This window comes from Aplidium turbinatum, chromosome 6, assembly GCF_918807975.1.
Source record: "Aplidium turbinatum chromosome 6, kaAplTurb1.1, whole genome shotgun sequence".
Taxonomy (NCBI): Eukaryota; Metazoa; Chordata; class Ascidiacea; order Aplousobranchia; family Polyclinidae; genus Aplidium; species Aplidium turbinatum.
The window spans coordinates 22481898-22509657 of record NC_137477.1 but is presented as its reverse complement, the minus strand read 5'-3'; the positions used below and the strand labels follow the sequence as shown (position 1 = coordinate 22509657).

The 27760-nt window shown below is 37.2% G+C and overlaps 2 protein-coding genes across 2 annotated transcripts in view; one reads left to right on the top strand and one right to left on the bottom strand.

Annotated features, from left to right (window-relative positions):
* Positions 1-27760, bottom strand: part of LOC145772510 (uncharacterized) — a 172686-nt gene that overhangs the window by 75564 nt on the left and 69362 nt on the right. The window lies entirely within an intron of this gene.
* LOC145771711 (TNF receptor-associated factor 4-like) lies at positions 4132-26736 on the top strand. Its single transcript, XM_082583438.1, has 7 exons — positions 4132-4388; positions 15240-15291; positions 19955-20059; positions 20494-20649; positions 21225-21392; positions 22013-22168; positions 24252-26736. Exons 1-7 carry the CDS (start codon positions 4246-4248, stop codon positions 24876-24878), a joined length of 1407 nt encoding a protein of 468 aa, XP_082439564.1. The 5' UTR covers positions 4132-4245; the 3' UTR covers positions 24879-26736.

Here is a 27760-nt window from a genome sequence, read left to right as displayed (position 1 = left end):
GTAATTTATTAATTTTACTACAAATTTGGAAACTTCCACGAACCCCCTAAGAACGCTTTACGGACTCCGGTTTAGAACCGCTGTTGTAGACGATGAAAGCTATGCGGAGAAAGTGAAAACAAATTGATCTCTGTTTGTTGGGCAAAGCCAATTGACGGAATAGGGCTGGTGATGTAGGTTGTGATTGTCCACAAGCAACAACACAGGACTATACAAAAATAAGTAAGCATGCTCTTTAATAGGCAGCAGGCAATCTAAACTGATTTCCTTTGTTTCCCATGATGAGAGACTTGCCACACCTTTGCCTCTGCAGGAGCACCTCGAAGCATGGAAATGTTGAATCGATGACGTCGAAAAATTAGCAGTGTAGAAATGACATTGCCCATTCCCATTGCATTAATGCATTGACCACTGCAAATGCAGAAAGGGTAATCAAACTGCGTTATTCCTTTTACTTTTTTTGGCGTAGCAAAACAGCTCATAGTTAGCACTTAGCAGACTCGAACTTGAATGACTGCTTTATCTGCATGCATGTTAACCGTTCGTTTCTGAAGAATAAGATAGGCTAGTTTATACCATGCTAAAAATCATACCAAGACATAAATGTCATCCATGTAAAAAGGCTTGAAGAAGCACTGACATAAGCCCGCTAACCAAGAGTGAAGTTGAAGAGTAGTTGTCTGCAATATTTTCCCATTCACTTGGTGCTGCTGAATAAAGAGCAGTCGCTATAATGCGTTGCTCAAGCGCACATCTCGAGAGTCGAACTAGCTGCTTGATCTTGCGGTTTATTTAACTTACATAGAAAGTTGAGCGCTATATCAATTGCTAGTTTGATTGATTGATTAAATCTTGATTCTCGGACTGGGAAAGCTACTTGCAAAGCTTGGACTGGCAGTTTCGCATACTTTTAGAGGCTTTCAATCACTGACGCAGGCCCGGTCACCGAGATTGACAGAATGAAGTTTACCATTAGATGCCACTGAATGGAGAGCAGTCCTTAACGTGCATTGCTCAAGCGCACACCCCGAGAGTCGAACCAGCGCCGCTTGATCATGAAGCTTCTTCGTTCCAGAAGTCACGCGCTAACCAACTGAGCTACCGGGGCGGACAACCAACTGAAAGTCAGTGCTTCATGGCACAGTTTTGAACCGCCCCACGGTTTGAAAAACAAACATCCTAGTAGGCCTATAACACTTGAGTCGTCGCAAAAGTAAGGGCCCACAAATGAATTTTGAGAAAGAGAGGGGGGCGTAGATGGTGCTGACTCTAATTTAACCATTCAGCAAGTAAATTTTGTTTTTATATCCAATATTGCAAGCGATTAGTCGAAAGTACGCTTGAATGATCGTTTATCGAGTGAGCCTCGGCTATTTCTACTTAGTCTAATTGGATAGAAATCAGCCAACTGCTACCTTTGCTTTTCTTGTTGAGATCGTTTTGACAAAAACAGCTGATCTGCAGCTGAGGCTACAACTTGAAAGAATAACAAAAACAATTCACGGTTGGGTGATATTGAGAGCTGAACCATCCACCCAAATCAGCTGAAATAATTTGTAAAGAAAACGCCCTCGCTTTCTTGCCCAACGCGTAGGTGAAAGTGAAGTTGTATAGAATTTGTTTGCTTTCTTCTATGTACACTGCACACTTGAGATAGCGGCAGCTTTATGTCGCTAGGCCCATGTGGCCAGTCATTCTACCAGTGTCAGTGAGGGAACAGCAGCTATATGGTGTGATGGCGATGAGAGGGTATTTGTGCTATTCACTCAGTGAAACTGCTAAGTTAAATGAGGTAAAGTTCAAAGCAGTGACAGAGTCTTGGCAGCAGAAAAAGACGTCTGGAACTAAGATAGTTTTGGTTTTAGTTAGATAAAGTCAACTTGATAAAAAAAATGTTTTAAGTATTTGCCTATTTATCATATGCTACAACCCGCAATCGTGTGATGACAACGTAACCTTGGCGAAGAAATCAAGAAAAAAAACTCGAACTGAACATTAATATCAAAAGACGTATTCCATCAAACTTGTGCATAACATAGGCCTAGACACGATGTATCCTTAATATAGGGTTATTTAATTTACGACGCTTGATCAAAAGAGGTTATGGTTATTTAAAATATATTTTCAAAGCAAAGCTTATTTCTTTTAAAACAAACCTAAATACAGTACGCAGGCTTAGGCTACTGTACTTTTTTTAAATCAGTAGTGTACGCAATAGATCACGTTTGATGATATTGAAGCAGTGTGATTGATTAAATTCTAACTTTGTTCATTTTTACTCATAGGCTGAGCGTCAGAAAATAAGGAGATTTCTATTCATTAAGTCAAAATAAAACTAATTCAGTCATTAGGTAGTACCTCAAAACTAACAGTCGTGCAAAAAATCACGAAAAGTAGAAATTTATTGTTTTTTAAAGCTGGTCTGTCAGACCAAAATGATGACTTAACTTTTGTCGTTAGTAATCTAACTGCCTTGCCATAGTTAGCCTATGGCTAGCATAATGCTAAACTTCAGAAAATATAATCTCTCCATCCAATACCATGCAATGAAGTTCCTTCGACCTATTAGGAATGTCATTTCATTTATAATTTTTAACTTGAAACTTTACGAGACTAAAATATAGGTATCGAAAGTATTTATGGTAGGTCGAAATAAAATTTCAAAATATTTTGTTTCTACCAAATCATTTGTTTCAAACTACCTCGTAGGATCTCCTAGAACTCGGAAGACTTGACATGACTTTAAAAACATTGTTGCTCACGTTTGACTATTAGTCTCGGACGTTTTTATTTATTTAAAAATAGAAGGAAATAAAAACTACCACCTACGGTGTCCGATATACCAGCGAGGAAATAAAAAACGAGGAAATGTGATAATGCATTGTAAGGTTTAAATTTGAAAAATTGTCAATTGTTCCTCTTTAGGTTACCGTACTTTTGTTAAGTATTCCATTAAAGACGTCCCCATAAAATTTCAAAAAAAAAGACCCCCATGTCCGCAAAATCTTTGTACCGTGTCGTAGAAAAATCCGCAATTTGTACCCCCCTGACTGCGGACATCTTTTATGGACAACTGCTTATAGTTGAAGCAGTATCCCAGCATTTAATGGAAATTGAAATGGCAAACTCCAATATCGGCTGCGTTTAATTTTTTTAGAATTGTTTTAAAAGTATAGAAATGGTTTTATTAGGAAAGGACACGCGATATGAAATCGTTCGTCACTGAGATTACAAGTGCGTTATAGTGCTGGTTAAGTGGCAGCGTTCGGACGCCACTCTTATCAACTACACATTTACTAACCCACATTTGAAAGAGTTGATATCTCTGTTTGACTGTTTCAAAGTCGAAAACCAAGTTAAAACTAGTAAAAGCTTACTTAGTTATTTTGAATAGTCAAAAATTGTAAATGGAGACCCCTGTAGGCTCTTGGCTTTCAGTAGCAATTACAATGCTAGTATTTATGCAACAAAATTAAATCAGTAGCACTAGCGATGGTATAGCACCACGGAGCGGCGGCGACTATGATGACTTTTTCTCGAAGTTTGCCTTTTTTGTTTCCCGCCAACTCAAGGTGGTTAAATGTTAACATCAGTAGGCGGAAAACTTCAGTTAGCGAGATTCATTACAGAGGCGGAATGTGTACGGCTGGTTGAGTGTCACTAAAAATGAATGACAATTTGAAACTTGCTGAAGATAGTAAATGACTAGCGCCGACGTGTTTTGCAAAAAAAGTTACAGTAGTAAATCTGGCATTTCAAGACATTATAATTATGAGCGTTTTAGAAATATCTAAACGACTTTCTTCGGGCTATAAGGTTGACGAACAATTTATTGACAACATTGGATTGACTGATAGAACAGCTGTTGGTTTTATTGTTGATAGTTTGTCGCAGCCACCGAATTTCACTTAATCATAGCAGATAACAGAACAGCTTATATTTTGAAACTTGTACAAATTCAGGTCGTTTCAGTTGGCAATAGGTTTGCTCGAGCAATTTCAAGTAATTTTACCACTACCTACTGAATTTGAATATCTTTTTCAGAACATATTTTATCTTTTTCAATAGATTTAACATGGGAGTTTTAACACTTACTGATTTTATGATTTACAGCGTCATTGATGATTAGATTTCAGCCTAGGTGATCTTTCAACTGTCAACGTTTGATATTTGGTTTCCATAGTGGAAGTGCTTTGAACTTGGAGTTGCTTTGATCCACCTAAGGTTTACAGCATATGCTGCAAAATGCCAGGCTACCAAACTAAATTTGTAGATAAGATAAGAAAACGGCACCAATGCCCACTGTGCCATCTTCCCATGAGAGATCCAGTACAGATAACGGCTTGCCGACACCGCTACTGTGACACCTGCCTTCAAGATTATCTTGGGTGAGTTATGAATTTTTTATTACATATAATTTTGCTTTGTAAGCTGGCCAACATGAGTAAGTGCGGTTTACGTCGTAAACCATCCTGTGTGGCTGAAGGTTGTACATTAATGACCTCCCTAGAATTGAAGAAAATTAAACCGTGACCATAGTTAGGAAGAAGTATTGATCGACTTAGATGTAAACCATTTGAGAAGATACCGGTATCAACTATTTATCTTATTCATTATATGTAGCGTTAACTGCAGGACTAACTTCTTTCTGTACCATTATCAATATACATGTAATTAATGATATAGTTCGCCCTCCTTATTTATGAAAGACTCGTGCATCCATGGAGGTGAATACACCACCTAAAGTTTTAACATAGAAGCCTAAGTATGCGCAACATGCTTCTTAAACTACTCTTGCCAATACGAGTTCTATTAAAATTTAAACCAACTGCACACCCACAAATCTATGTTTGTTTTCACGATCCTTTGTTTACTTTTTCAATTTGTTTGCTCGTCACGTTGTTCACACGTATTTTGCTGCAAATAATCTTAAACAACCTCTCAATGTTTTTACAACATTTGTGGATTACTTTGGCGTCCTGAAGTATTGCACAACTGCCACATAAACATAAATTTCGCTTGCCGTAAGCAGTTAAAAAAACAGAAATGAATCTGATTTGTAAAACTTTCCTCGTTGCTTTGATGGTGCGATACTTATAATTTATTTTGTTGTGTTTATTTTATGGTTGAAAGAGGACTTTCTGAAGTCTTGACAGTTTTGTCTATTGCACCATCATTCTCACAGTGTGTGAAATCCGAATCATAACCTTCTAAATGTGGATACTTTTTGCCCTAAGGCAATAATTATGTGAAAGTGATGCTGCTTTTAAGTCTCATCTGAAGTTGGTCATTGCCGAGCTGAAAAAATTGTTTTTTTACTGGTAACAACGGTAAAACAACATTGAAAATCTCATTTCTTTCAGCTCGGTCAAGCAGCAGACTAAGTACTGTTTATTTCTAAGTACTGTAGTATTGTCGTTGACCAAAACATTGCCAACAAAGTGTGCACACAGCAACTTTTTCTAGCCTGACTGGCTCGCAATCAAGAGCTTGGCTTGTAATCTACGGTTGGAAGAATTATCTGCTTTCTTCACACTTAAGAAATATGAAGTTCAGAACATTGAAACGTTTTAATTGTTGGTCAGAATTTTGAAAGCTTTCAAAGTTTTGAAGTCAGCTATCTTAGCCAACATTGAAAAATATACCCGTTGTCAGCCGCCATAAAGAAACGTGATATGAGAAAAATAACAAACTTACATGTTTCCATGTTTTTCAACATGTTTTCGATTGCTGCATGATATTCTGTTGTTCTCTTATTTCATCACTTCATTGTCGATTATGCAGTACAGAAGATTCATCGATCAAATTGACTACGTATCTATTTCATTTAAAACTTTAAACTTTACACTTCTCTTGTTCTTCGTATGCGGACACACTATGCTGACTGACACACAATTGTATCGCAGAAATGCTGACACATTATTATATGAATATTACAATTATAATAGTTATGGATACACTGGATATCACATATGAGATAGGTCTGCATTTTTCAACAAATGTGTTTGTTTTACCGACCCCGGCGCTGGCATCGTTTTATACGAAACTGAATCAAATATAACATAAGTTTTAGAGTTAGACGGTTTCAGACAAACTAAAAACATAACAATATAATTTAGGCGTTGTAAGATGTAAGCGATATCTCCAGATGCTCCATCTTTTGCAATGGCCAACATTATCTCATAACCCGCAAGCGGTAACTAGTTGTTTTCATGTGTGGGAAAAAATTGTACAATGTACATTATGATTCTTTTTCTCCTTTGCTACTCCGACTGACAAAATTGGTATAAACGACACTGCATACGTTGAATCATTGTAAAAACGACTGATTTGGCTGGAATGATGTCACTTGGATGCGTAGGAGTGCAAAGGTCAATACTCAAGTCTTTGTAACCTGTTATCTTTGTGTCATTTCAATGTACAATTACTTTAATTCAGCAGAAGCTTGATTGGTGTTTGTCTGGTACAAACGCGCTTATTTTGACCACGGTTGAAGACGAAGGGAGTTAGTCCTGCACTTCCATATACTTTGACAATTGTGATAACGCTCAAAGCTTTCTAAATTAACCAAAGAATATGGAGAAGTTAAATCGTAATTTTTGGTTCATTTCATTACAGCAGCTTAACGTTTGCAAAGAATTAAAAAACAGATCAGATCTTCACCCATTGCAGAACCCCTATTAAAAAAAACGAAATATAACTTCATACAACAAAGTATGGTAGCCATTATACAGTTCAGCGTTGCCGGTTTCACACATTCTCCTTTCGAAATCTACCATTATTACAAGATTACCAGTTGGCACTTGATAACTCTTGTGAAAACAGAAAGAAGTTCACAGCTGAACTGGAAGCTACTGCAGTATCTTTTTAAAAACAAACAGCTGTAAAAAAGCACTATTGCAGACCACTCTACTTCTTTTCGCCGGCTGTCATTGCAGCTCGCAAAAGTGCCACTTGTTTAAACAGAGCTCGTTGCACTTCAAGCTACTTAATGTCATTGAAGAAAACGCATTTGGTCAGTTTGTGATTGGCCTATTCAAGGCTGTGCTTGGCCGCCACTTAATAGCCTCACGAAAGCCAAACCGTGTTTTCAAGCCTTTTGTTGTCGCTTTCGAAGTCCACGCTCGTAGCTGCTACCATGGAGTAGCCTACACGAAAATCAATACAGCGAGCATTATCCGAATTGCTTTGCAAACGTTTGTAGATATAATCTTTATTGTTTTTCTTGTTGAAAGCGGCTCTCAGCTTAAAAATCATTAACAAAACTAGTAATGATAAAGGAGGATTGAAGTGGTGTTGTAGGATTTAATAGTTATCGACTGCGCGTACGCTGCGGACATGTAAGTGGTCATCAGTTCTCGTCTTATTCAATGGTTTGTCATTTGTGAGTGAACGTTTTAAGAAGGATTAAATAAAAACAAACATTTTATGGATACAGTTTGCCATCTTTTTTGCAATGATTCGAATTTTCAACTTCAACTAATGGCTTTATTAAGCTAAACAAGTTAATGACAAACACAGCTATATTTTCGGCACTGTGTCTGAAAAGTTTAGTAGTAGTTTACCTGACCTTTTCCTGAAATTTATTTAATTCATCTGGTTTTCCTCATAAATTTTATGAAACCCTTGTCATTGAGAACAGGCCGCTTTGTGAAAACTTGTGCGAAACAGCAACATTTAATGCTGCTGTCATAAATTCTACATCAGATAACAAGGCTTTTAAAAAAGTAAAAAAATTTGCCTATTTGGATTTATGCCTATGGGTCTGCTTGGTCGGTAACCAAGTGACATTATATGTGTTCATTCCAAGTAAAAATGTACTGTGTAAATAAACGATTGACATACGCACCCATTAATTCAGCTCACACCGTGCTATTTTTACAATGCTTCGACGATAACCAACGTCCAAGCAACGTGATAGAATATTTTTGCTGTGTAAACATGGCTGACCTTTTGAAGTTTTGTTAGAAAGAAGCGCGGGGGTGGGGATACGCAGTAGTCATACTCAACAACTCTATTCTGTGTCATACTTTACAAAATTTTATTCGATATTCAACATCTTTGTTACTTGCTTATTCAAATGATGAAGTCGTATCAGAAGAACATGTAAAAATCTAAACTGTAAATATCCAAATAATTACGTAATTTTATCATAAATTTCGGTTGTATATAAATGTTTGTTTATTGGTAACGGTTGTTACACAAATCAGCGTTTATTTTTGTTACTTGAATGAAATACATGAGGTATTAGGTAGTAAGCAAATAGTTCATGAGATGGTGCAATAAATGAAAACCAAAAGGCAATTTGCAAGTGAGTTCAAATGACACGTTTTGGGCTTTGATTGCGCAAGATGCATGGTGAAACGGTTTCAAAATTACTGAACTCGATCGTTGCTCTTATTTCCACTTTTATTCAAGCGGAAACCTCCATGAATGGTATAACATCTTCACATTTAACTTTAAGTTTGTATTTTCAAAACCGCTTGAATAATTTATACAAAAAAAAAAAAAATTTGAAAGCTCATATACAATATAAACAGAAGCATGTTGGCCAACTGAAATGATGGTCAGAAATAAAAACAACTGAACTGAAATGAAAGTTTGAGAGAATTCCTAGTGGTCGATTGACTGGATTTGACCACGACGCATCCACTGATAGACGAAGTCTGGTTGGGTTTTGTGCGTATATTATTATACAGTATATTGAATTATCATACTTGTTTAGTTTACAACCCGACCCATGTCCGATTGTCCGTATCGTCACTCACAATGTGCGCTGTGTGATCTGGTAATAACTTAGCCGAAAGTCATTGTTTTGCAATACGATACAAAACTGAAAAATAGCATCAGTTTTAAAACTAGTATGACAAGCTGATTCAGCTTCAAGGCAACACTTTCTGTTGTTGCAAAAAAATAGTCATTTTAAACTTGTCCTTGGCAGGTCAGCAATTTTATAAAAGAGTTATGTTACATTGTTACAACTCCGTTGACACATCAAGATTTGGGCTTACACTTCAATGTAGCATTTTGTATTGCTTTGTTTGTAATTGAAAGTGTAAGAACTCTTCACTCGGCGGTTATTGTGATCTTTTAATATCTAGTAATAAGACGAGCCAAAGTGCTGATGTATTTTGTATGACTACCACTGCACTCCCCCACCTCCATCAGTGCTAAAAGGAGGAGTGTTTCATTTATAATGCATTATTATTTTATGAAGATGACTGTATTTCGATAGTTTCAACATTCGTGTTGATTGTGGGAATCTCCAAGACAGCAAAGCAATCAATTTTTACATTGACGCAACGTGTACAGATGTTAAATCAACGTAAAAAATGGCTGCTTTGCTGTGTGGGAGCTTTAATCGCTAGTTTTTGCTACGATTAAGCTACAGTTATTAGGATTTCCTAGTATTCCACACAAATCGGCAAAAGCGGATTTCTTTCGGTACCCATCCTAACAATCAGGCAACCTCGTTCAAGCGACTTCATTTTGTAAAATGAAGTTGTGTTGGTCGGTTTAGTGCAGTCTGTCCATATTGTGTTATTAACTTTATTTGATCTTTATAGCATTGCTTTTCTGCTAATGCTTCAGTTCAAGCTCCTTGCGTGTTGTTACATCTAAACTACTCTGGACCGGAAGTAATTGACTTTTCTCTTCACACCGTTCTTCGTCTCTTTGGTCAGTCACGGCTGTTTGTCTGGTCAGTCAGTCTCAACAATATTGTCCACATGGTTTTCCACCGGTCAGTCTGTAGCACTTCCTATTTGTTTGTTTCGCATTACGGATATTTTCAATGAAATTTTCACTTGTGATGACTTTTGAGATTTTATAGCTGTTTTAATCTTGTATCAGTTTTCATTTGTTGGTGAAGCAGGCCAATGGAATTTGCTATTTTACAGTTTCATGTAATTTCACTGAACAACAACTTTTTCATCAGTTTACGTTGCAGTAACGTTAAAAAGCACAAAATTTCTTTTGTTGGTCATGTTATCATTTGTTTTCAGATTAACCTATTTTCATGTCTGATTTAACGCCAAAGAAGTTAAATAAATGATAACCGACGTAAGTTCTATCTGGTTTATTGCGATTCAATTCAATGATTCTTTGAAGCTGAGCAAGCTTTAGTACTCTTAATAGAAAGCGAAACCTCAAAACAATATCAGATCGCAAGGAACCGACTTGCTTCTCACAACAAATATGCGCGATTTGTATCAAATGTCACAGTTCAAATGTTCTTTTTTTGTCTTGTCGAATCATTGAGCTCTGAATAATAATGACGCGACTCTCAACCAGTGACCATTCAAGTCTCAGGTCCTGATGAGGACAATGTTGTGTTTAAAACCGCTTCATATTTCCAAGTGAATTTTAAAGGTTGGTTTTTATGTTCATCTTTAGACCCCGAGTTCATGACCTTTTTTATGCTTTTGTAAGTTTGTTTATCTTTTTGTTTCGTTAACTCATTCTTGCTCACACTACATTTTTCGAGTATGAACATGAAAAATCTTGGAGTGCGGAAGCTCTGTTCAGTTGATAAACGGGACTAGGTGACTGGTTAATACTAACGTCGAATAAATGGAAGAAACCCTTATGGGAAAAATATGAAATCTAACCATTCAAACTTTCCATCTGCTTGAAAAGAAATTGAGGTTCTCGTAAAACTCCGTGCAATGTTTCTGTCGCGAACCAGATACCAGTCGTAATAGTGGTTGTATTTGCTTGTTCAATTAATAAATATTTAGTAATGCAATGTGCAAATACATTTTCTTTGTTTCATGGTTTTGTACTTGTGACCACACAAAATGAAGCGATTCTGTTGCGTATGTCACGAGGTTGTTGGTTACTTTTCGAGTAAGGACACAACCGCACGTAGCTTGCTTGCAGTAACTCCCCCACCACACGGGAGGTACCTCATCACTTCACACATCGCCAGAAAAATGTTATCGTGTTGATTGATTTGCTCATAGTTCGCCAAAACATCATCGATTTTCCTTTTTTTCTGAAGACGTGTAAGCAATGGACAAAAAGTCTTTAAATGAAGTAAAAGGTATTATGACCTGGATTTTATCGAAATGCCTTTGCTGTTTATTTGATTCACAAAACAGTAAAATATATCACAATTTTTTGGCATTGTAAGACGTAAGTGTGTTGCCACACAGGCTTAAGTTTGATCATTATATAACACTAAAAACACTCAATGAATATTATTGTGACAGTAAATTTTTTAGTGTCATTAACGTCTCAAAGATTTTCAACAATTCTTTATAAAGGATACCCACGTCATGTTTATTTGTATAAGTTTTGTTCTGTTTCGTTGACTGACAACCAAAGACAATCCTTCTTTAGAGTGACGCAAAAGTCTTTCGATTGCACCGTAAAGAATAATGAGATCTGAAGTGACTATTATCACAACACGCACGTGTGAGAGCAATAAAAAGCAAGTCCACAAATGCTGTCCAAGAGAATTGATCGACTAACCTGAATGTAGATACGACAAAAGGCCATGTCGAATAAGTCTTGTTCTTGACAATCAAACGTATTTTACATCCGTTGGAGATAGTCAGCTGAGTTTTGTTTCTGTTTCCCCCCACATAGCCAATCACTAAACCAATTAAGAAAAGTTACTTAATATCATGTTATCTTGCCGGACGATGAAACGATGTGAAGATGGAGATTTATGTGAGCTGGCAAAGTTATTTCAAAGCAAGTCAGACATCGGCATGGTTGTTCTGTTCTGATATTAAACGATATTGACCAACCCAACTTATACAACCGTCTAACGACGTCGAAATGACATACTCAAAAGAAATTACCTTTTGTTAGCTGGCGATATTCGCATGGAATGATGAAAACACAATTAATCGAAGCCGTTTTATCAAAACTTGTGCTTCATGCAAGTTACCGTTTCGCAGACGATTCAAATTGCTTTGAATGGTTGAGACTTGAGAGATACTTCAGAAGATAAGTTTAGTTTGATTTCTTAAATAGTTTTTATATTTTGATTCACTGCAAAAGTAAGTCAATTTTTTTCGCTTTTATCCGAAGATTTACTGGTCTGCAACGTTTAGTTTCAGCATAGCAGAATAATCTCTTAAATTATTGTTTCGTAAATGAACTTTCTCCCAAATGTTTTTGTCTTCCGAACTGATGCTTCCGTTCTCCTGTTGGCTAGGCCACTAGGAAGTGACGGCAGCATTGTCAGTTACATCCCAAGCCACAAGTTTGTATTCACTTCTCCTGTCTGTTGATGCGGTTTTGTCTGCTGTGTTTGTGGTGAATTTGTTTGCAACTAGTGTATTACGCTACATGCCTTTGTAGTGACTTGCTACCTGGATTTTGAAGCTTTACCACAAATCTTGTTTCACAAATTCTGTCATTGCAACTTAAATCTTTGATTTCGTTACTTGTTTCACCATTCACTTAATATCTAGAACAAATAAAAACCTTTACTGTAATTTAAAACATACTGTACAAGGAAAACTGGCAAAACTTGATGAAGTCTACAAACAGTTTTGCAAAAGCGGTTGCTTGGGTAGTAAACGCGCATGTCGTCAACAACATGGTCATAAAACCAGCTCGACAGTTCAGCACAAATATAAACAATCAATACACATTGTACTTGATTGATAAGATGGTAGAGAGAGAGCTCAATAAACTACGAAAGTGGGTCAGTTTCGACCTTTGTGTTTACAGAACCTACGAGGGTTTTGTCATTCAGTGATAAACTGATTAATTTGCACTTTGCAGCAGGATTAATCTAATTAACGTTGCAGCAATGTCTTAAATATTTTCGAAAACAACCATCTGTTCCAACCAATTTGTCGTTGTTTCCGTGAATATAGTACATTAGAATTGACGAAGAATGTTAATGACAAACGTGGGCTGTGCAGAAGATTAGCTTAAAATGTACCTTTTTAATATTTAATGATAATACTTTACATAAACATACCAGCTTGTGCCACGTGAGGAGGTGACAATTAGTCTTCCCTCTTTGTCATAATAAGCATCTTCCTTTTTTTGTTTTCACAAGTCATTAACTCGAGAAATACTTTTTAGAGTTTATGTACTTTTTGTTTATGAATTTTTGCAATATAAATATAATATAAATTTGCAATATTGACGCAGCTGTGCAAAGCCAAACGCTCCTGGCAAACGTACAAAATATGATTTCACTAGGTTTGAAACTCCCACTGGAAGGGTAAAATTCAGGGCTGGGGAGTCGGACGAAAAATATTCGACTTCGACTTTGCCTCCTCGTTTTATAACGGGCCGACTTCGATTCCAGCTTCAGTGTTGCCAGATTTTAGAGGGTTGCCACATGTTTCTGAAATTTTGTCTATTTTCATATTTTTAAAAATTCATTTTATTAAATTTGCAATCAAAGTTGAAACATTGATTTTCGCAATACTGACAAGAACCAAGTACCAGCATTTCTATTTTTTGGTAAAGGCTTGGAGCGCAATACAGAAAATACGCAACAATATTTTGAAAAAGTGTATTGCAAACAAAAATTTATTGTTTATGGTTTTTTATCAAACTGAAGTCGGCCGTTTTTTTTTAACGACTCGGACTTTGGACACGCTAAAATCCCACCGACTCCACGACTCCAACTGTAGTGTACAGCCCTGGTAAAATCAGCTTTTCATTGTGCTTATGCTCTGTACCCATTGCCAATGCAGATGCTACAAAAAAGTCTTTACCGTTATCACGAAAAAGCAAACAACCCACAAAATACCCACAGCGAGTTACCGAGGAAACATATTTTTTTAATAAAGTCGTACTTTGACCTTAAATGTGAGATACATTGCTCTTGTGAAACAGACTTTTTAAACGCCTTCGAGCAAAGTGTTGTTAAAATTAAGCCATATTGTTTCGAACAGTCTATTTTTTTCTGTTGCCCCTTCTCACAAAATTAAGTGCTTGTTGATTGGATTCAAGTAGCCAGCCTACACATATTGTGCAAAGATTAACCTCGTTAGTGGGCTGAAAGTTCACTTCTCCAAGTAACAATAACACTTACACGTGGTAATAAAACTGTGGGCATTTTTGGTGTGGCCAACGCTCTTAAACATTGCTAAGATGCAAAAGCAAGATAATCTTGAGACTTGATGAACGCATGAAAAGTTTTGCTGACGAGTGTTGCAAAATTCCCTAGCCTGCGCTAAAGCATTGTGACGTGGTGTCGTTCAGGATTTATCTCATTAAGTTTGCGGCACTTGAGGTCAAGGTTGTACGAGTACTTGTATGCAAAACAATCGCTGAGAAATTTTTTATACTACAACCACTTCAGAGAACGTTTTGTTCTTATTAACATCTCTGATAGTTATCACTAACAACAACCAAAACAAGGAATAAAAACTAATGAAATGATTTACCGAATAAAAATGTCAAGTTCACCGCTCTGACGTAAAGGCATGACTCGTCACAGTTGAGTGTATCCTGCGTCATATTGAAAGCATGACTGCGAGTTTAGATTTCTATGAAATCATCAGCGAGCTGCGAATCATCCACGTGGTTGTCTTGTCTGAAGCCTGCCAGGCAGCAACATGCATTGAAGTGTTAATTAACTCGTGGAGGTGCTGGTTAAAATTCTCATAGGCATGGTTCAATTCTAGGCAGTTCAATCTATGTAATTAATAGTACCAGCTGTTTTTTTGTTTAAAAGTTGTTTATGGTAAGGTCCAGAGGCCTCACTTAGCTTACATAGTGATATACTCACAGCACCTACACAAAGTTGAATAAGGATTGTCAATAAAATATCTTAGCTATTGTGAAATGACAAAAATCCACCATTCTTTAATTCATTGCTGCTGGAAATCTATTGAACTTGATGTACAGTATAAACCTGTAATATTACTATTAAGCCACAAATAAATACTCTTATGCACATACATAAGTACTATTGCATATTACTGTACAGTATACCACGTGATCGCACGCACACATTGTACAAAAAGTCTACATTCAGGTTGAAAATTTTGTATACCGTATACATTATATTTTTGACAAAACTTTGCAGCTTCTATTTTGTGGTAGTTGCGCAGTCAAAACAGTATCAGCCACAGAATCTTGCAATGCACATCAATCAGATTAATTACTCAGATGTCATGTTTTGTGCATCAAACAAGATTTTGTACGATTATCTCAATTTTGAATAAGTGATAGGCAATGTTTTAAGACATCATAGAACCATTTTTTTATATATCTCTCACAAGCTCATAACGTTTACTTTTTTTTTACAGTGAAGGGGTTTTCAGTTGCCCAGTGGATCGTTTATCTTTGGACTACGCCAAGGTAAATTGTTGTTTTTTCAAGTTGGTTTTGTTCACTTAATGCTATGGCATTGCGAAGATTCAACAATGTAGGACTTAATCCCCACACACTCTTGTTTCAGTACAAACAACAAGCACTGTCCTATAGGCGTTTCTTATTCTTTGAGAGGAAATTCAATAGGCGTAAATGCCCCTGTAAATAGCGACATTTTCACGTCAGTTTATCATTTGAAAGCATGGAAAAGACTAACTGTTCTTAGTTGCTGGGGTAGTGGGAAATATCTGTTCGGTAAAATCGCTTTCCTCATTTGGTTCTTGCCAAAAGTATTACATTGATGACCTTTTGTAAGCTAGTAAGTTATTGTCAGTGGCGGATGTAGGGGGCGATTGGGGCAACCCCGGCAATTAGCAGGGGATCCAAGTTTATTTACACAGCCCATACCGCATCAAAACCAATACGTAGGCCTACTGTATTTAGGAAAGCAGTCTGTTGCAAATAGCAGTAACCCAGTTTTGTCTTCAACGGTTCAAATAGTAGTTACCATACTTTATATCTCAATCTTACCAGCAAGGAAATGTGCAAAATTGCCCAACAAAAGTAATTTGATATTGCGATACAATCAAATCGCCTATCAGCTCGTCTCCAAATTGCAATGACATAATATGTTAGATGCGATTTGTAAAAGAAGTTATTCTTGTTTTGTTTTCTTGCTACCTTTCATGCCAAAATTCAAATGCCAGAAACTTAGCGACAAAGTTAATGACCATTAGCGGTTCGTAGTTCCTCATTATGACTTATTTTGTGGGAGTTAGCTCTGAAATTGTTGGTTATTTGTGTTACTGGGAATAATCATTTCTTTGTAATAACATAAAATTAAAAGATAAAGTGCAATTTTATCGCCTAATTGTCCAGGCATGGAACCGAAGTTGTGTTTGCGGTTAAACAAAACGAGCAACTCACAAAATGAACAAATCGCTTGTGATAATTTCATTATCGTGCTGTGTTCGCCTTAAAACAATGCGATAACGTCGATTAAACACCACAGAAACCAATCTTGCTTGCAGCAGGCATGGACTACGGCAGCAGGCATGGGCTATATCCAAGGAGGTGATCACCCCCCCACTCATTGAAGTGGGGGGTGGGGTGAGTAATGCAAAATCACCCCCCCCCCCACACACACTCATTTGGCTTTGAAAAGGTTTTGTGATATTTTACTGATCAAAATTAAAAAAAAAAAATGTTTCGGCTGTTATCACTTTTTTGATTTGGTAATCCTGAACAACGAGGCAGGCGATGCTGCAATGGGGGGTCTGGAAGTTGAAATGACTAGCCCATGATGATTTTCACCCACTATTCAAAATCACCCCCCCCCCCGAATTCTAAAAGTGGATAGAGCCCCTGGCAGCAGGCATTGGCAAACGCTGTAAAATCCAACCATTGGTGCGTCCAGCAAAACAAAAAAGCTATATTGTAATTACAAAACGACAAAAAGTCAAAGGTCATATTACTAGGTTGGAGTGAATTGAAATTAACCATTCTTTGGTTTCTTTTTATTGTCGCAATTTAAGTGCCACGCTTTTGTTTTTCTTTATCGTCTTCCATTTTTACCTGGCGACAGATGAGCGCAAATCACAAGCCAATTTTTTAGCAAATGATCAATGGACATTGCATAAACTAAAACAACATGTAGACCTACGTCTTACAAGACTTGATTGAGATTTTTTTTGACCGATTGAGTGGCAGTTACTGATATTATCATTAATGTCAGCAGGTTCACTTCTAAATACTTGCTTTTAAAAAATATTTTTAAATAGAAATAGAAAACGCACTTTAATTAAAGTAAGGTTTGAAACAAATTCGTTCAAAAACGATATCACCAAGATCATCTTGATAAAATTTGTTTCAACTTTGACCTATGGCAGTGACCTGTTGTGACCGGATTAAACCTGTTCAAAGCCTCATGCAACCAATCAATGCTAAAATAACAATGTCCTTCAACTAAAATTACCGGAATCAATAGAGCAATTTCAGATTAAATGACGTCGAAACGATAGCAGTTTTTATGATCGGTAGTAAGACAAAGGGGATATATACCTGGCATTGCAATACCCTTACTCCACCCAGCCAAAAAATGAGTTTCCTTTTTACAACTATTGAACGTCTACAAAGGATGAATCAAAGAAAAAAGGATTGATTTGCTGGATGGGGTCGTCTTATGTTTACCGAAGCAATTGTCCGTACTTAAATGATGAAAACTGGGCTTTTCAAATCACTTCAATGTCCCAGCCGTTCAGAGTATGAAGAAAACACATACAAAAGAAAATCAGCATGTTGTCCTTCACTAGCTGGGTTTCGAAAGTGTACAACATAGTCCACTCCCAATTTTTGGAGCTGGGTACTTTAATCAGTGTTAACATTTGTAGTATTTTATATATGCGCTTGTCCACTTATACAAAATTTAATTACCTTCTTTATTGGGTGCACACTCGGCTTGTACGCAGACAATAGAACTGATATTTTTGTATTTGTCCGACACGCTTGAATTAGGTAATGATTTTGAACATTTTCATTCTTTTCTGCCAAGTTTCAACGACGTCGCTAATTTTAGCTGTTATAAATATTTCCACTTCTGCTGCCATTGTTAGTAAACAGCTATCAACAAAAAGCTGCAACAATTTCTCTCAGAAAAACTTATCCATGTTTAAAGAACGAATTAATCAAAACTGATCTTGAACACTGGGTATAACTTTACTCAGTAATGTTTACGATCAAAACACGAATGGATAAAGAATAAATCTTTAATTGTATTTGAACTAATCCTCTTGTGACGATCAGGTTTTAAAGAATATTTTTCTACTGATCAATTTTTCATCTTTGGTTTTGAGCGACATTTTTGGGAACGTCGCGTACATCTTTGAAGGTCACATTTCGTTCAAGTTCAGGCAAGTTGCTAGGACAGGTTCACAGCTTGTTACGGCATTCCATTTCCGTGACGCATTGATGCGTTCATTTGTGTTACATCAGAGCTTAAATGACAAAATAAACTGGGCATTATTTTCAAATATTCAATGTCTAGTGACATTTTATTCTTACAGAGCGATAGAAGTTAGTGTTGCGTGGGAGGAAAATATAGAATTGCATCGAATGTCCAATTGTCGGTTTCAACAGACCCGTGCAATTTTGAGATAAGCATTTTTTTTATGAAATCCACTCGGGGGCGGTGAATTGCTGGCATCAGGTTGCATTTTTTTCAAAAGCGCTTACTAATATCACATGCGTGGTTTTTGCGTAGACGTGATCACTGATCACAAAGTCCTGTGCTCTTTTTTTTAGATTGTAGTCAGATGGCACGCCAGCTTTTTTGAAAGCCACTTCGCGCGGATATATCCGTATTTGTAAGAATTTCCAGTATCATGATCAACAAAATTATTCTTTTCACATCAATTCAAATCAATTCAATTAAAATAGAATTTTATGCATGTTGATAATATCTGAGTTTGCTTTATTTGTTCGTTTTACGTATTTTCAAATTTTCTTTTTTTCTTTTTTACATGTGCTAGCTGAAGATGCTATTAGCCTATTACTGTAGCGAAATCGATTCTTACTTAATAAGTAACACTAAGAGGTTTGATTGTTGTGCAAATGCCAGCATTTGATGAATGCAAAATAGCAGTACCACATCAATTCAACGTCGCCAAACGTTGAAATAATGTAGAAATTGCATTTGTGCTAGTTTGAATTCGATTCACGAGTATTGGCTAGAGATAAAATTTAATAAATACATATTGCATATATGGAAATTTTAACTCTTTGAAGTTCGGAGCAGAACGGCGTAGGACCGTAGGTAATGTTTAGTTTACACTGAACAAATGCACCAAGTATCGGTTTTATCTCAAATGACGATTGATGTTCGTGCGATAACATTTAATGATCATTTTTATCCAGAAAATTAATGGCAAGTAATGTTCTGTTATAATTTACCACTTGAACGGTCTTTTCATTTTTTCTTACTTTGTGAAAACGTGATTACATTCCACACGTTGTGTTGATCGCAACATCGTTTGCCAGTTGTGTGGGAGACATGCGCTAAATCACTCGGTTATTTCTATTTAGAAACCACCTTGATATGATAATCTAATTATTTTAATGAGACTTTTTTCAGCCTGTTAATTCCCAGTTGTATTTCTACCTGTCGTATGCTGCTTTTCTTATCCGTTTTATTTTTTTTCGTCTTTTGTCCCAAGGGTACAGTCATCCATCATGCCATATGCCTTGTCAAAGCCAGGCCTTCAAAAAACAAGTCTTCAAAAGCTAATTTATAGTCGAGTGGCGTATCAAACAATTTATGCATTAAGTAAACGTCAAAACAAAACCGTTTTGTGCACAAAAAGACCTCTGTTCAGTGCCCTTGCATACAGAAAATAATCGCAACGATTAACCTTGACAACATTGGAACACTGCTTGATGCCGATGCAAACATATTTTATTGCATTACAAGTCAAAAATCATATCAGCTACTAAACATTCAAGGTCCATTAGATATAAACAAAGTGAATTCCAACACAGACAAAGTTTTCCCTATGTAGGATACCAGTTGACGTGTATTATAAAAGTTTTGACTAAAATTTTAACGTATTTGCTTTAGAATGTTCTTTTTTTTGTGAGACTGTTTTTCTTCACACAGATTTATCCCGACCCAGACTTGGATTCTGCCATAATGGCGTTGACTACTCACTGCAGCAACTATCCTGCGGGCTGCAAGTGGACTGGAAAACTTCAGCATCTAAAGGTGTGTTTCTACACACTGTCTAGCTCGTATTCTAATTTAAACGTTAGGCTAACATCAATTCAGGTACCAGTGTGTGATTCTAGCAGCAGGTAGGCAATTCACATCTTTGGGACGATTGGGTAAACACTGTGGTAAAGCTTAACCAGTACTAAAATTAAATGTTTTATTGTTAAAATTGGCCCAGGCCGTGATTGGCCTTTGCAAATCAAAAGTTAAGAATAAGTATTGTAATTTTGCATGTGCTTTTCCAAAACTAAATTTTGAATCAAAATGGTAAAGGTTTTAATGGTTTGGATTCCATCTTGTTGACCACATGCGTTCAATGATTGATTGGTCTTGTATGGTCTTGATTGGTCTTGTATGCATTCATCATCAGATTCGGGGTGATAAGCTTGTCACAATGCTGATAATAAACAGTGATCTTATCTTCACAGGCACACGTGGACAAGTGCAGCCATAGCGAGAAGGACTGCCCCAATCGATGTGGGGTTAGAGTTCGTTCGTTGAACCTCGCAGATCACCTTGAGTATGATTGCCTGAAAAGAAGGGTCGTTTGTGACTTCTGTGCGAAAGACTTTACTGGAGAGCAGGTGTGGCTTTTGTTCATCGTTTATTTACATATGAAACCGTTGGCTTCTGTCAATATAAGCTACGTCCCCGTGTTAAAACCTTTTGTATTTTTGTTTCCATCATTTTGTTGTCATATTTATTAAAGTAACAGATTTGTTTATCTTCTGTGGTTGATTGCGATTGCACTTCATCAGTTTCAAGTTGATTGCACTTCATCATCAGTTCCAATTTTAAAGTTGAGATTCGAAAATGAGGAAACATGTCATTCTTGATTTAGGTCTTCGAGACTTCTTCGTCACTTGAGCCTTTGAGCGAGCTTAATTTATCTAGGGCTGCACAGCATTTTTTCGTGTAGTTTTCATCATAGAGCATTGTTTTGACTTGCGGGTGGGTTTGATTCCAAAATATTTCTTCCTCGTTTCCTCTTTAAAACAGGACACAGATCGAAACAAATTCTTTTAGTTTCCCTTGCTTTGTTGGAACTTGTTGATTCCATGTTGTCACGAAAGCAGTCCATACCTTTCGCCACCCTTAAATGTTGCTGTGCTTACGTAGTTTCAACGTCGTTATATGATGGTGATATATTTCTTTGAAGATGGAAGAACACAACGGCTGCTGCCCCATGGAGAGCGTTCACTGTGAAAACAAATGTGGAGCAAAAATGTTGAGAAAATACCTCAACCGGCACATGACGGGAGACTGCCCAAAGCGGGCCACCAAGTGTGCCCACTGTGCAAAAGATTTTAATTTCGACATCCTGCAGGTATTTATTGCATACTTTCGACGAGAAAGTGATTTCGTTCACCCCGACACAGTTCGACTTGGTGCCGTTCTCATGAAAAGTTGTCATCTTGATCAATTACTTTTCAAACAATCCGCGGTTGAGTCATTGTTGATTGAGTAGTTTATGTCAATACAACGAACTTCTCTGTAGCAAGTTGTTGTAGCATGATTGACATATGAAGACAATACTTTTGATGAGGATTGATTAGACCGAAGTGTAGCTATATTAAATGTATGATTTATATTTACATGTTTTGAAATGTTACAAATTTAAGTTAATGAAGTGACATTAACCTATTTTGTCAGAAATCACTGGCGTGGCTAGGTTAATGTCAGGGAGGCAGACACAGCTGAAATAGGCTGCACTGGTTATACATTTGACGTAAATGTTAGGTTTTAAACGTGAGCCACAAATGTAATGCAGCTTTTCGCGAGTGGATGTTTGACCGTCTGGACTTTTGATGATTACGCCACTGACAACGTTAAGTTTAGCCACGTATCTATCAGATGATACAATCTCTCCGTGTGTAGATTCAGGCTCATCACTGTCTACTTAAGTTTAAATCTTATTTCTTTTCAACATCGCGATTTCCTTTACAGACTCATCATGGAAATTGTCCCCGGTACCCGATTGGTTGCCCGAACCGGTGTGACGTCATGAAAATTCCCCGTGAAGAACTTGAATCGCACTTGAAAGAAAATTGTAAATCTGCTTTAACCGTTTGCCCTTTCAAAGAAGCCGGCTGCAAACACAAGGTAAACGACAAACATGTTTATCCACCGCAACCAACAAACTTTCATGAACCCCGAGTTGTTTTAAGGCAAAATATCCGAAAATCAGCTGAAAATTTGGCATTTCCTTTATGACTAACACGTTCGTTTCTCTACACAGTTTCTGTTCTTGTTTATTTACTCACTACATTGACGTTATAACATTCAGTCAGTGTCACATAAAAAGAGTTTTTTCTGTAAAGTAGGCAATTTCAATCGTAAAAGTTTTGTACGTTCAAATGATAAACAGTCAGAAAAGGGACTGTAGGTTGGGCTGCTCAAGCTAGAAATGTTGCTTCCGAACACAATCATTGCGCAACCGGTTGCAAGCGTGAATATATTACGAAGTCCAGCTGGCTAGTTGCGTACCTTTTTTTTCTTCTGTGATAGGCTACTTTGCTGACAGGCACCAGAAGAAGTCACCCACTCATCATCTTTGAAATGTTTACATTTCTTTCTCGATAACTTTGACTTGCAAGCAGTCAAGCGTGACTGCCGTTTCTCGCAAGACACTGGCCAGCCAGACTATAGGCGCTGACAATTTTAAGCAGTTTTTGAAACGACTAAACTAAGCCACTTGGTCAATTCAACATCTCTAGAAATTGATTAAAAGTTAAGTAGTAGGATAATGCACTTGCTAGCATGCTTTTAATTCGCCATATTCGATACAACTTTGACGTTGTTGAAATTTGCCAAACACATACAGTAGAAGTGCTAATTCTCTGCTGTAAGCTTATTTACATTTTTTAATTGCTAACCTAGTTATTTATTTGCAACAAGAAACATATCAATAATATGCTAATATAATGTATGGCATCGCATTACGATCATTGGAAACTGAGTCATATGGAAATAACAAACCAAAAGACACTATAGTGTTGGTTAGACTTAGATTCTTTCCCTCCAGCTGGAATTATTAAACTCGCCACAAAACATACAAACTAAGGGTATGTTGCAACAATACGAAAAGAAAAACACAGCAAGCTGGTGGAGAATGAACTCATAAACTATAAACGCCAGCATAACGTTGTAATACGTAATAGACTCATAGACTCGTATGCCACGGTAAACTTATAGTTAATTAAAAGAAAGATAATTTTATGCGCAATTTTAGAGCATCAAGAACGGTTTTGAGCAATTGTGGGCTTACTTGTTGGTATACTCAAAGTAACCCAAATGCAGAGGGCCTATTTCATACCTTGTGGTATTTTCCGGTTTACAACAAAAACTGTTCTCACAATGAAATGAGTTATTAGTTAGGTTTGTGTTTCTAAACGGCTTTGCATGCTGCGTGGGTAAGCTGTAGGGATTGGGAAGTCTCAATGACTAACGTGTCGCAAAAGTTGGAGTTTGACGTTGACAAAATGTCGTGAGTCATTAGAACAGCGACAAATTAACCAGCGAATAATCAACCGGAAAATTCAAGTTTTTAGTGTCAGTTTAGTTTCAACAAGATTTTGTATTGACACAAATCTATGATTAGACTTAGACGATTTGTCATTAGGAAATCTAATCTAAAACTACGACATCTGTTTAAACCTTCCGTACAACTTGTTGAGTATAATCTATAACTTGATAAGCCTCTAAAGCCATTACTTCATTGCTATGTTGGTGAAAGCGATTTTATGTTTGGCGTGGGAAACACAACATTGATAAGGAACCTACCTATATTTTCAGCTAGTATTTGATACTGTACCTTGTGTTTACAGAATTGAGTGGTATCGGTTTGATAAGTTTTTTGTAATCAACAGATAAGGTTAAATCATGTAAGACGAGAAGTTCTCTAAGAAATCTGTTGGGTTTAATGTTAGAAAATGAAAGGCCCGAATTTTCTGAGTTTATTTTGTAAGTGTTTTTGTTTCCTTTGATCCAGCTCACGGTTTTTATTTTAAAGCTTGTTATTATTCCTTGAAGATTTGGGATAAATTACGAGTGAAATTAGACAAATTTTACATTATTCAAGACAACCATGATGTAATTTCTTGAAGCATTGTATTTTTTAATGTTCAAATGTTGTTATTTTTGTAAATATCAAGCCTTTAACAACACTTTTTATTTGCTTCTTTAGTGCCCGAGATATCATCTTGACCGCCATCTTGCGGAAGCCAATAGCGTCCACATTCGAAGTATGTTTGAGCTCGTGAAGACACAAAAACAACAAATTGGCGAACTGCAGAAACAAGTTGGCGATCTTTCAATGAACACAAACGGTATCTTGCTTTGGAAAATAAGCGACTATTCTAAGAAGTTGCAATCGGCGCAAAAGGACAAACTCATCGAGTTAAAAAGCCCTCCCTTCTTCACTCACCGCTACGGATACAAACTTCAGCTTTCCGCGTTTCTAAACGGAAACGGTAGCGGACTCAATTCTCATTTATCCCTCTACATTCGGGTGTTACCCGGGGAATACGATTCACTTCTCGAATGGCCCTTCTCACACGACATAACGTTTTCTATACTAGACCAGGGAGATCCCTTGTCATCCAAACGCAGTCATATCACTGTACGCTTTACACCTGATCCAACGTGGAAAAACTTTCAACAGCCGACCTTAGACTCAAAAAATGACTCAAACCTTGGCTTTGGGTATCCTAAATTTCTGTCTCACAAAGAACTGAAAGATCATAGCTATTTGAAAGGTAATGCTCTTTTCATTAAAGCCACTGTCGACACATCTCGCATCGTGATACCGTGAACTGTGATTTCAAAGAATTTTCTATCTCTACAGTAGATTCTTTACATCAATGCCTTAATCATAATATAAGTTATTTCTGTTCGAAACGTGCTGAAGCGTCTGTTTGTTGCTTTTTAAAGAGATGTTCTTCTGTAATGCATCGAAATATAGCGCTTTTTCATTGGTTCATTCGTGAAAATAGACAAAGTTAGATTGAAATTGCATCGCTTGCCTGTTTGTTTGGAGGCACTCCTTCTACTTTATAGTTAATTTTGGTCGATACTTTGGAGTTAAATTTGGTTGATAAACACAAAAATTACATTTTTGTAGTAAATTATCATTTTATTAAAGCTGTGACGTGGTGGCTGATTTGTTCAAAGGGCACTTGCAGAAGAGCAGGGATAAGCCGACCCATATCGAGCGAGTTGTATTAACTAAATTAGACTGCTTTTTCCATATTTGTGCATTCAGATGGCCAACGAGCTTGTTTGCTCCATGCACCTGGCATAGACGTCTTGTCACACCATTGTACTTTTGTTGATTAGTTGAAGTTAACCATCGTCGGTTGCCATCTGTGTGTATGGCAGTGACCCTATTGTTGAAGTTTGTGATGTCACTTCTTTTTAAGTATTTGATGCTGCTGTGATTCTTGTATTTTCCAGCTAACTTTTCTTTTAGTTATAATTTGCGCATATTGTACTACGTTTCACTTCTTGCAAATCACTTATGCCATAGTAGTGATCTTTATGAAAATGTCCTCACATATATAATGGCGGTCTAGAGTAAATTTCTACATTTTCTTTTTATTACTGGATTCCTTGCAGCACAAGAAGTCATATGTGATGTGTTATGTGTAAGCCTTTGACAAAACAGTGCAATTTGACTTTCTTCGATGCGCACACTTTCCCTTTCTTTGGGTAGTAAGCACAAGCAATTTCGTTTTGTTTACCAAATTGTAATTTCTCACCCAAACCTGGAAATTTTTCCAAGTTCACTTATTTACTACAATTACTACTGAATGCTGATTTACTATATAGCCTACGCCCTCAGGCCCGGATTTAGGGGGGAGGGCAGAGGGTGCAGGTGCCCCGGGCCCCCCGACTTCTGAAGGGCCCCTCTACGTGGAAAAAATGTGATTTTGTGTTAATTTTTTTTTCTTTTAGTCTTTGACGTTTCTGCAAAATGCTGTGCAGTGCTGGATTAATGCTACTGTAGACGTTAAGGTGGTTTTTCGCACCGTAGGCGCAAAAAAAAATTTTGCATGGGGGGCCCCCCGATCTAAAAGTGCCCCGGGCCCCCCATCAGCTAAATCCGGCCCTGTACGCCCTACGGACTACGGTATTTAAAAAGAGCACTTGCCATATTGAATATTGAATAACTGCCGATAAGAATGGGCCTGTTCAAATATGACGTGATGCTTCTCGGGGATAGTTCATAACCGTCGCATTCCGTTGTATAGGCAGCAAAGCAACGTGTTCAATTTTGGGCAATATAGTGTGTTAATAAAAAGCAAGAAAACTGCTTCATATGATATTTGAACAACCATGTCTCATGTCTTCAACATGGATATCGCAATCTTCAAGGTTGACTTATGTAGCCTATATGTGGCAGGTTTAGCTTACGATAAGTATTCGTTTTTCAAGCATCATGCATTCTAACAATGGTTGTGAGTTATGTTTTTCATGTTGAATAAATTGTTTAGCGCCTATTATTCACACCTAGTTTAGCCTACTTGTGTATTCGAGACGTGGTCTCGGTCAACATGTGGTGGCGGAGAAGTTTCTGGATATGGGGTTTAGTCCGATGTAACTTTCTGTAACCTTGTGTAGTTTTATGTTATTTCTGTGTTGTTGTATTAAAAGTTTAATTTTCATTTGAATTGACTGGGTGTTTACTTTTTCAGCAAGATTCAAACATACATTTACTTTACATTGGTTCCCAGAAAAGCCCTAATTAGTAAGCCTAATTTGATCCGCTAGAAAATATGACTAAACTTTTTCCTGTAATAAAAAGACTTTTTAAGCCTGAAACCATGTTATATTAGCGTGTCATTTCTGGAACGAAGAAGCTTCAAGATCAAGCTGCGATGGTTCGACTCTCAGGGTGTGCGCTTGAGCAACGCAAGTTAAGGACTGCTCTCCATTCAGCGGCATCTAATGGTTGAAATAATTCCCCGACAAGGGAGCGTTCAAATATTACGTAACGCTGTTTTTCCGAATTTTTGACCCCCCCCCACTCCCCCATGTGACGCCAACGTAACGTTTTTGTCAACCCCCCTCCCCCATGTGACGCTTTTCCATTACAAAGCCCGTTTTGCCAGTTTATATCAAAATTATGACGTGGAAACACGTGCTGATAAAATATCTTGGTTTGTATGCACCTAAAGCTTACGTTTGAGTCATGAAATTTTAGCTATATTCTTTTTTTGGAATTAAAACGTTATGTAGCCTACCTACTGAAAACGTTTAGTAGCCCACCCGGTTCAACTCAATAGAACCACTCTGTCCACAGCTAACACATTCTCTACTCTCTATGTCTCTACTTAGTAATTAAAACGGATATAGTTCAGGCTGTAAGTCAGTGGTTTTCAACCAGGGTTCCGCGGAACCAGTAGCGTAGCCAGGAATTTTGAAAGGGGGGTTTTGACCACCCAGCGGCGGGGGGTGAGAGGATTTTCAATAAAAATGTGGGTAGGAATATTCCTGTAAAATGGTGCTGTCCGGTAGCATAGCAAAAGGATAAGATCATGTTTTCTTCGGCATTTTTAGGAAATAAAGCTAAGTCTCCGTGTTTTCTTGTTGCTAATTCCTGGCTGAGATGTTTGGTATTGGCAAAAGTTGCTCTTTTAATGCAATTTTGTTTAAAATTAGGCAATTTTTTTTTAGACTGAAAGCATCATTCTC

Excerpts from the sequence above, each read along its gene's own strand:
- LOC145771711 (XM_082583438.1), top strand. The coding sequence starts at position 4,246 with ATGCCAGGCTACCAAACTAAATTTGTAGATAAGATAAGAAAACGGCAC. Across the intron at positions 4,389-15,239 it reads TGCCTTCAAGATTATCTTGG|TGAAGGGGTTTTCAGTTGCC; the intron begins GTGAGTTATGAA and ends TTTTTTTTACAG. Across the intron at positions 15,292-19,954 it reads TATCTTTGGACTACGCCAAG|ATTTATCCCGACCCAGACTT; the intron begins GTAAATTGTTGT and ends TTCTTCACACAG.